Source organism: Eutrigla gurnardus, assembly GCF_963514095.1.
Source record: "Eutrigla gurnardus genome assembly, chromosome: 10".
Taxonomy (NCBI): Eukaryota; Metazoa; Chordata; class Actinopteri; order Perciformes; family Triglidae; genus Eutrigla; species Eutrigla gurnardus.
The window spans coordinates 10,769,900-10,780,584 of NC_139924.1; the positions used below are offsets into that span (position 1 = coordinate 10,769,900).

Here is a 10,685-nt window from a genome sequence, read left to right on the forward strand (position 1 = left end):
AGCCTGTCTGACGGTTGAGGCTGACTTTCTTCTTAGCTGAGGGACTAACTTAAGCAAGTTGCACAGAATCCCTTAATGTTTCCTGAGTTAAGGAAACACTTTAAGGCATTTTTACCACATAGGAGATTTGCATTCAGTCTACATTTACATTCACGCACATTCATACACTGATGGCAGAGGAGCCGCCTGCACATCAGGATGTCATCTAATCTAAGTCATTCACAAACAAACATTCAGACGTCCAGTGGAGTTTGCAGTAGAGACGCTGCTCCTTCACAGGAGCCAGTTAACACGGTTCAGGCTTCTGATCCAGATGCTTGAGCTTTTCCAAGCATGTTCAACTGGTAAAAGGCCCCGGGGTGGACCCAGAACCTGCTGGAGAGTTTCTCTCAGGGAGAGGGATTTCTGCATGTCATGCATCAACTTCCTGTTGTCATCTCTGCCCCGCCTCCCCTTCTGTCTGATAGGATAAAAGAGACGGATGCTGCCAAACTCAATATGGAGTACAGGCGTTTGGTGGAGGGGCTGAAGGAAGCCAATGTTGCCAGGGAGACAGACGTCTACCTTGCAAATCCCGTGTTACCAGATGAAATTCTGCGAGGTACGACCGCCAAGTTGATTCATTTTTGGTTTTATTCAACGTACTTTGACTGAGTTTAGAATAGAATAACAGACAAAAACACCGAGTCTCCACCAAGTTGACATTGAGGTTTTCTTCTCTCTCGTGTGGGCTCTCGCTCTCTCAGAGGCGGTCCCTGGTACTATTCGCACAGCGGAGCACTTTGTTGGTTTCATGAAACGTTTCCTGGAGTATCTGAAGTCCCGTCTAAGGGTCCAACATGTCGTACAGGAGAGCACCCCGCAGTTCCTCAAAGACATCTTCGACAAAGTCTGCATCGATCGCAAGCCTCTCAGGTCAGTGTCTGCTTCCAAAACGCATTAAAACTTAGGAAGACCTCACCCACAATACATCTGTCCATCAATTAGAAGGTCACTATCAGCATCAACGTGGACCCCCATCAGTTAGTTTATAGGAAGAACCGGTCTGGGTCTGACGCAGCTGTCGTCCACTCATTGATGAAATAACCAATTCTGCTGCTTTGTACATGAAACATGTCATGCAAAAGACAAACACGTGCGATGTGGCCTCAAATGATGATTTATACATTATGTTGGAGACATTTTCTCCCCCTCATCTTTTCTCCTCTCCAGGTTTTGTGCAGAACGGTTACAGTCATTACTACGAACTCTGGAGATCGCCGACATCGCAGACTTCTCAGCCGTTACTCTCATTTCTAACTTTGCTACGCTGGTCAGCACCTACAGCCAAGGTAGTCAAACAGTCTGTACATCTTTGATTAACCAGACACCGTTAGAAACCATGACTTAAGCAGGATGTGTGGTAAAGTGAGATTTAGATGTCTGACATCTCCCAGAGGTTTGTTATGTAGATGTGTTGATGTCGCTGCTGCTGCTGTACAACAGTGTTATTTTCATGGTGATGTGAGCTTTTGTTTCAACTGATATTTAGTCTTAAGTTTGCATTTCTCTCTGTCTGTCTGAAGGTTTCACCATCATCATTGAGCCTTTTGAAGACCGAACTCCAACCATTACCAACCCCGTGCTGCACTTCAGGTGGGGTAGAATTCAATCATTATTGATTAAAAGAAACATTTACTTATTTTCAGTTTCATATGTATTTTATTTAGTCTGAATAAGCCTACATTCACCATCTGTCTGAAACTGTGTAACTGTTGCTTTAAGCCCAGTCTGCTGTGATGAGTCAGCCTTTTTGGTCTTCTGCATGTATACTGTCACTGCAGCCGGGGACTCACTGTGTGTGTGTCAACTAAGTTTGGTGTCACGTCTAACAGCGACTGTAGTTCGTTCACACCCTGGCAGCTTGTCTGAAGGCACAGTTTCTAAATCCTGACTGTGTGAATCTCGTTTTGATATTTTCACTGTATTTATAGAGAACTTAGACCTGCTTCTGAATCCAAGAAGACATAGAATTCTCACTTTCTACAATATTGGACCCCTAAAATATGTATTTAGAAGAATTTTCGTCTCCTGTGACTGATGGACTCTTTTATACAAAACATCATCAAACATGATCTGAAATATCATCAGCATTTTAAATGTAAAAAAAAACAAAAACATAATAATTCTCACATTTAGGACCAAAACTTCCTTCCTTCTTCTCACCAACATGTTCAGCTGCTGAGAACTTTTCTTTTCTCAGTCCACCAAATGTGTGACTTGTGAAAGTGTGCAGTACAAATAAAATGAACTTGACTAAAGCTCTAATTAGCTGATTCTAGGTTACAGTGTGTATAAACAATGAAACGTCAGGCTAACATGTGACTGATCTGTGATTTCTCTCTCAGCTGTATGGACCCGTCTATCGCCATCAAGCCTGTGTTTCAAAGATTTCAGTCGGTCATCATCACCTCGGGGGTGAGTTAGTTATCACTCTTCTTCCTCCTTTCCCTGCTCTGCTCACAGGAGAAAAATAATTTTTCCTTTTTTCGTTTAATATTGTTTCATTTCATCAGATAACAAAGTTATAATAGCAGCTCTATTTCTTATTGAAGACTTTTCATTTCATCTCGCCTTCTAAAACATAATCCTGCAGTTTAATTCATGTAATGTCAGACTGAATTTCCCTGCTGCCTTTCGTTCATTGGTTTTCATGCAACTTTGATGAATTTGTTTAATATGGTCAAGTATCACAAGTAGAAGTGAATTATTCCCATTTTTATTCACACTGGCGACCTGAATATTAAATATTTTCCTTCTTTTATTCTGAAACGTTTTTGATCTTCTGTTTCACGTAGATGAGCATCGATGATGAATCCCTGCTCTCATATCGACTCTCCTCTCCTCTTGTTTGACCTCTTTAGACTCTCTCTCCCCTGGACATCTATCCCAGAATCCTTGACTTCCGCCCGGTTACCATGGCATCCTTCACCATGACGCTGGCACGGACCTGCCTTTGTCCTCTAGTGCGTAAATACACTCGGACCCTGTTCACACTTGGGTTTTGGGCTATCAAAATCTTTGTCTTATTCTGTGTGAAATTACTCTGAAAATGTGGTTAGGACGAGACATCCGCCATCTGTATTGTTTTGATATCTTCCTTTAATTTAATTTCATATTGTACATGTTTATTTTGCGTTATAATGTGACCTTAGAGACCCAAGAAGGATGTTTATCGAAGAACAGATCATGACCTCAGACACCCATTCTTAAACACACTGGCGGATTGAAAAAGAAATTGACAAATTGTGTCATAAAAACACTCACATATGTTCCACACTTAAAACTGTATTAATGTAAAACTGAGGGTTTTTGGTTAAATTGCTATTCTCCTTTTTGGGTTTTCTTCATAGATTGTTGGCAGAGGAAACGATCAGGTGGCCCTGAGCTCCAAGTTTGAGACCAGAGAAGACTTTGGTTCGTAGAAACGTCTCTGCCATCATTTATTAGAGCATCGTGTCGTAAAAGTAACAAATATTTATTTGGTGAAAACTGACGTGAATTCATAATAATTTGTTTATGTTGCTTTTTTCAGAAAATAATGTTTAAAAAAACAGTTCCAAATCCAAAAAAAATATTGTTCTTTGTTCAAATAGTTCTACTTCTTTCCTTTTTTTTTTTTTTTTTTGTTTCCAGCTGTGATTCGTAACTATGGCAACCTACTTCTGGAGATGTCTGCAGTCGTTCCCGACGGCATCGTTGCCTTCTTTACCAGCTACGTCTACATGGAGAATATAGTGGCAGCTTGGTACGAACAGGTCAGTATGTGGAACACACACACACACACACACACACACACACACACACACACACACACCTGGGGGTCTGTGCTGCTGCTTATAACGCGTATCCTTATTTATCTTCTCACTTATAACAATACTACCAATAATGATATTTGCATCATTGAAACAGAACCATGTTTGTGTCAGCAGGTATTTAATATAAGTTGTTTTATTGTCAAAGCAGAATGCAGCTTCATGTCGTTGTTTCTGGAAGGAGGAAACGTTTCCGTTACATGTGTTTCCGTCCACGTTCGTCTGCAGGGAATCCTGGAGAACATCCAGAGAAACAAGCTGATCTTCATTGAGACTCCAGATGCTGCAGAGACCAGCATGGCCCTGGAGAAATACCAGGAGGTTATTATTATTATTTGTTTATTAACTGTCATTCATTTGTCTTTATTAAATATGTCACAAATCTGTTATTGGGATACAAAACGGATGACACACGACGTCTGTGATTGTTTCATTTAGCAGCGCTTTAAAGGAATTCAGGCTGCACCAACGATTAGTTATTACTACGATTCTCACTATCCATTAATCTAATTTATTGATGTCTTTAAATATGTTGATTTGTCCAAAAAACAAATACATTCAGTTTAATATGATATAAACCAGAGAAAAGCATGAAATCTCTATTTGAGAGGCTGAAAACGGCATTTTCTGCAATCAGGCGATTCTTCTCTTACTGATCCAATAACCGATGAGGTGACTCATTGTTGCAGCTCTGCAAAGGAATAAAAGCAAACTAATGGCAATATTTTATTTTCCTGTTTCCCTGGTGGGTGGCAGACTTTTGACCTTTCTGTGTCTCTCTGCTCCTCAGGCATGTGAGAACGGCAGGGGAGCCATCCTCCTGTCCGTGGCCAGGGGGAAGGTGTCTGAAGGAATAGATTTCGGTATGCGTCATGTTTTCTTCTGGTTGTAAAGAGTCGGGAGTTTGTCGGTATGTTGAGTTCACTAATCAAACACAATAATTTGAACGTTTCCTCTGTATTGTGTTTAGTGCACCACTTTGGACGGGCGGTCATCATGTTTGGAGTTCCTTATGTTTACACGCAGAGCCGCATCCTAAAGGTGAGAGAAAACCCTACGTTTCCTCCACCATTTCCGAATCTTTGATGAGCAGGTCTGGCATTCCTGCATTTGTGTGTGTTTGTTCTTTGAGCGAATTAAGGAATGAAAGCAAACAAATGAGAACTGAAAACGTTTCAGTTCAGCATGAATGTGTCGTCTGATCGGCCTTGATAGAGACCGCCGCCGTTTAAAATATGAACAACAAATATCAGCTGATATTCATAATCTGCCCCCGTAACCTGATCAACGCCTGCAGAAAATAAAGTAACATTTATGAAACAAAATGTGAAAACTGGACAATAAAGAGCTTCAAACTGTTGCAACTAAGCTGAGTGAATCAGTGGAGCGCCGGAGTAAACAGAGAGTGCTATTGTGTACTTTAGACAATAATTATTCTGCTTATTTTAGATTCAATTTTAAACTGAAAACAGAAAATGAACATTTACTCATCATGTCTTGAGTCAAGACACAAGTCTCTAACATCCAAGCCGAGTCCTGAGTCATTAATTTCCAGTCAAGTTTCAAGCCATCAACAGTGACTCAAGTCCAAGTCCACTCACAACCCAGTATATTTATATAACACATTCAAAAAAAATGCCCTTTTAACCCTTTTAGATCACATCCCCCATCATATTGTTTACCTGTTTAACAATTTATGCCAAAAATGTATCAATTTAGTCGTATTTTAAAATCAAAATCCATTATATTTTTCTTCCTGGAAAACAAAATATGACGTGTTCTTACATCAACAATTACCAACACATTTCAACCAATGATATCATGATATCAATCAATCACTCCAAGTCTGTTTCACTGGAAGTCCGTCACCATATGGAAGTCGGAGAAACGCTGTTCGACTCCACTTTAACGACACACCGAACATTATGTGTGTTTTATTTACTGACCAGGATGTTTCTTTTAGCAGACCAGAAACTAAATATTTCTTATAAAGTGTCAAAAAAGGAAGAAGCGCTGTTGTTTTTGTGTAAATCTTCTCTGCGTAAATGTTCGGATCGTTTCGTTGTCATGGCGCTGTCCCAACAACCTTCCTCCCTCACTGACTCGCGTGTTTCAGGCTCGGCTCGAGTACCTTCGCGACCAGTTTCAGATCCGAGAGAATGACTTCCTGACATTCGATGCCATGCGTCACGCGGCCCAGTGCGTGGGCCGAGTCATCAGAGGCAAGACCGACTACGGACTCATGATCTTTGCTGACAAGGTGTGTGATGTTTCTCCCCAGTCGCCATTTTGACCTTTGACCCCACTATATTACAAACATGCCGTGAGCAGCTGGTGATTGGCTGACTCCGCCTCCGTCCGCAGCGTTACGCCCGAGCAGACAAACGTGGGAAGCTTCCTCGCTGGATTCAGGAGCACATCAATGACGGCAGTCTGAACCTCACAGTGGACGAGACCGTCCAGCTCTCCAAGCACTTCCTGCGTCAGATGGCTCAGCCTTTCAGACAGGTACGACTCGCAGTTACCAAGCAAAGGTCAGATCTGTGCTTCAAATGTGTCCTTCTTGCTGTGGACTAATGGAAGCTTAAAGTAATAATAAAACAACCTCAGAGAGCAAGTTTAAACTCTTCTCTCTGTTTTGTGGGTAGAAGTTGTTTAATTAATTATTTCATGATCGAGACACAGTGATCCGTTTGTTTTCGTAATAATAAGAAAACAAACATTAGACATTACAAAAATAATTTTACAATAATGTTTGTAAAGTCAAAATAATGTAACTATTAGAACACCATGAATATTTCATTATAATGTGAGATACAAACAGTCCAGGAAGGACATGCATGCTAACGTAATCACAGGCATCACTTACCTGCAATGTGCACTTTTGCACTTCTCGTGTATTAAAGGCCCAGCAGGAACCATACTGTACATTAAGTCGACCTCCAATCGGAAGATCGGCGGTTCGAATCCCGGCTCCTCCAGTCCAAATTCACAGGGTTCAGTATTTTGCCCAAGGACATGGGCTGTGGCATCCGTGTGTGAATGAGTAGATCCTGATGTGCAGGCGGCTCCTCTGCCATCAGTATGACTGTGTATGAAGGTGTTAATAGACCGAATGTCATGTAAAGGCCTTGAGTAGTTGGAAGACTAGAAAAGCGCCGGTCCATTTACTTCAGTCATTATCAACTACTGTGCCTCCATCTAGCGGGCTGCAGAGGTACTGCCAAATGGCTCAGTTCATTTTTTTTATTATTATGTTAAATCTAAACGTGCTCAAGAATTCTCATAAATAAAAAAAAAGAAAGCTAGTCAAACTCCACAGCATGTGGTGAGGAAACATGACCTGAATACTACATTTGGATTCATAATGACAGGCATTGATGGGTGAGGGAAAGCAGAATATTAACATTGGACATAACACATATTTACATCCCACTTGTGTTGTTATTTTTCTTGTTTATTTAGGAAGAAAGTCTGACAATCAGAAGGTTGAGAACGATTTTCAAGGGTTAAATGAATAAATCGTTCTGAGGTTTTTGAGCGTCTGCCGGTGACTCTAATCTTTACCCGTCTGCAGGAGGACCAGTTGGGTTTGTCTCTGTTGACTCTGGAGCAGCTGGAGTCGGAGGAGACCCTGAAGAAGATCGCTCAGATCGCTCATCAGACCTGAAGGGGACATGTTTACGCTGTGGGTGACGGGGTTAGCAGCTGTTACCGTGACGACACCACAACTGGGACAAATAGCAGATGCAACTTTAAATGAATGGAACCTATTTGTTGTGCTGGAGGCTTACAGATCGTTTGTTCCTTATTTGTTTACTGAGGAAATAAGAACTATCTCTGGTGAAGTACATTTAAAGGCATGTTGGTTACAGTAATAATGTGTGGACTGCTGTTAGTCGGTGTACAGTAGTAACACAGTAGTAACACAGTAGTAACACAGCACCACAGGCTTCAATCCTTTTGCAGACCGCACAGGCCGAACCGAGTGGTCTTAGAAATGAGATGATCTGGTCTGTTGCCCAGCAACCATCTGCGGTTGACATGAAAGCGCATAGGAGAAGGTCTAATATTATCTAATTAATATGCAGCCAGACATCATATTTTATTATTTTATTTTATATAATGATGGAGGATTTGCTTATATCCTCCGTCAGATATATTTCATGCCTAGTGAATGTATTCTGCTGCATCTCCCGCTGCTGATCCGCTCATAGACGCCATGTTGATGGAACCAATTGGAGCCTCCGAGTCCGTAAATGTTAGTCTCGTCTCAGCCGTCGGAATGCATTCGGTCTTCAAATGCAGCCTCAGAAGCTTTATTTTAAATTCTATTTGATCAGTGTTGATGGTAAATGTAGTCGACTGAAGCATTAATTCCTCAGTGTTTTCTACGTTGATCTGAATCTGTTCTTCCTGCATCCAATGCCTTCCTTTGATGTAGTTGGATGCAAGGAAGAACTGCACTCTGGGTAGCTGCGGGGCTTGATTTGCTAACTAGTCATGTTTCCAACAGAGAAAGTGGCAGCCTCCGACTACATTTCCCATCAACACTGATTGGACTGATGTCATCAGTGAGTCGACACGTTGCTTGAACAGAAATGTTCCTCTGTGGATGGAGCGTCGCTGCTTGTAGCGTCTGTCATACAGCCAAGACTACTGTTTCCTCTGCTGCTGCCTCCACCTGTACAAAGTCACGTTTTATACTGAACATGAATATTTGTATGTCTCTTTTTCATCCAGGAAGTTTAAATATAAATGTTTGTATTCAACAGCTGACTTGTGTTTTTCTTCTGAGGAAAGTTTGCCTCGATACTTAAACAGTTTGACTTAACAGTAGCAAGTCGAGATGAAAGCAGCCCTAAAACCCGGACAGCAAACACACAAACCAGAACCACAAAACAGTGAATGTCTTATTGGAATTTATTTGTTTGTTAATATAAAATACAAACATTCATATTTACCAGAATCAACACAGCATCAGGAGAGAGAGACAGAGTCCACTTTCTACTCCCGTTATATATGTAACATTCTTCCAAGTGTTTCATTAACAGCCACTAGTTTCCACGGTAACTAAACTTTACATTGACATCTTCTACCACAGCAAATATACAATCAGCAGTTCTCCACCATAAAAACAGTGTGATTGAGGAGAGAAAGTGAGCTTTAAGTGTTGGAATGAAATCCATGAGGATCAGCTGGTAGCATCGTTTTCAGGGGGCTAAGAGTTCCTAGCAGCATTCATTTATTTGCATGTGTATCCCACTTTAAACCTCCCTGATGATGTGTTTAAATGAGTCTGACTGAGCATTAACATAAACGGGACATTTTGTTCACAGTGTTCTACTCACCAAAGCTCGAGTCTTAACTCGTTCAAGTAATTTTTCCTATAACAACCCAAAAAGAGCACAAAGACATCATATTAAAAGCTGGTTTGCTGTTTATAATGGAGAGTTGCAGTAAGTTGTGGATTTCAGGCATTTCAGTGAATAAGCATCGATGAATAGAAATAGTTAAGTTGGCTACCTGTGCTCACAATGGTTCTTTAGCTATGCTACGCTAAGCTTTGTTACCACGATGGGGCAGACGGACAGCAGATCCGGCCCTCCTTGTACCTCTGGTGTCCGTGCTGTGAGGCGTGTTGATTGTCAGTGTTTGGCTCCGGGCCGGTATCGTCCGTTTGGCTCGTCTGAGCTCGTTAGCTGAAACTGATTCAACTCTTTCTATACAGTCCAACTGTGAAGTCTGTGGTACAACATGATGCAAATGAGTGTCTGGCTTCCCTCCGTGTTACAGGGGCCTGAGGTCAGTAGGTGTATAATATCACTGCCCCCTCTGGAGCTGAGCTCCTGCTTGGTAGTCCAGGCCCCTGGAGGTCCCCGCCCCCCTCAGGCCCTCGTGATGAGCGGCGAGCGTTGGAGGTCATGAACACGGAGGGAAGCTGAACATTGGTCATCTCTCATATCAGCCTCGCTACAAAGCTGACTGACCATCTTCATCTTCATTGCATCAACACTGACTCAGGCACACGACAATGACTTTGGGGGTCCAGACAGTTTACAGCTACGTTCTCAATAAACTCATAAAAACTCACAATGCAACGATCACTTAATGCTTAATATTGAAGAGTGTACTTTAGTACTTTAACATGAAATAATCAAGAATATATTAACTTAAAAGTGTGTAAACTGACTTTGAGTACTATGAAAGTGCTCTATAAATAACAATAAAACATTATTAACTTATAATTTACCATCTTTAATGTGAGATATGTGTGTGCATTTTGTTTTTTTAAATTTAGGTTAAAAAAATAGGTCCATATTCTACATGTGATGACAGGACTGTAGCAACAGAGCCCAAGTAAACAAAGTGTTTTTTTAATGATTGATTTGACAATATAATATAATATAATTTGAATGACCTGCATGTTTTAAAGGCAAATAGTTTCATCTCCAGCTTAAGGGCTCAGTCTTAAACCAAATGTAACACGTTTGTTTATTTTGCAAACAATTTGACATCCCGGTGCGTTTATGCAAATTCAAACAGATAATCTGTATCAATACGCCTGTTAAACTTTAGTACACGTAAATGTTTTTTTTCCAGTGTACCTAAAAGGCCACTCTAACATTAGGAAACACCTAATACATCAAATGTACACGTCTACAGTGTAAATGCTGGTGTCGTCTAAAGTCGTCTAACGTTCTTTTCAACTAAACGGTGAACTTGAACTTCAGGAATTGTTTCTTATCTAAACCAGGAAGGAATGATCTGAAAGGTCAAGTGAACCGGAAGGAAAGGTTCTAGTGCAATGGAGATATGTCGGTATGCCAC

General features: G+C 41.1%; 1 protein-coding gene across 1 annotated transcript in view; it reads left to right on the top strand.

Annotated features, from left to right (window-relative positions):
• The window catches only part of ercc2 (excision repair cross-complementation group 2), a 46,692-nt gene extending 38,066 nt beyond the window's left edge, over positions 1-8,626 (top strand). The window contains exons 10-23 of the mRNA XM_084018948.1: positions 468-601; positions 747-915; positions 1,213-1,331; positions 1,566-1,635; positions 2,388-2,457; positions 2,904-3,005; positions 3,393-3,456; positions 3,676-3,797; positions 4,083-4,175; positions 4,645-4,717; positions 4,825-4,895; positions 5,971-6,114; positions 6,219-6,362; positions 7,432-8,626. Of these exons, the coding sequence (XP_083875074.1) occupies positions 468-601; positions 747-915; positions 1,213-1,331; positions 1,566-1,635; positions 2,388-2,457; positions 2,904-3,005; positions 3,393-3,456; positions 3,676-3,797; positions 4,083-4,175; positions 4,645-4,717; positions 4,825-4,895; positions 5,971-6,114; positions 6,219-6,362; positions 7,432-7,524 (1,468 nt within the window). The 3' untranslated portion in view covers positions 7,525-8,626. The remainder of the gene's footprint in view (positions 1-467; positions 602-746; positions 916-1,212; positions 1,332-1,565; positions 1,636-2,387; positions 2,458-2,903; positions 3,006-3,392; positions 3,457-3,675; positions 3,798-4,082; positions 4,176-4,644; positions 4,718-4,824; positions 4,896-5,970; positions 6,115-6,218; positions 6,363-7,431) is intronic.
• Positions 8,627-10,685: the final 2,059 nt, after the last annotated feature.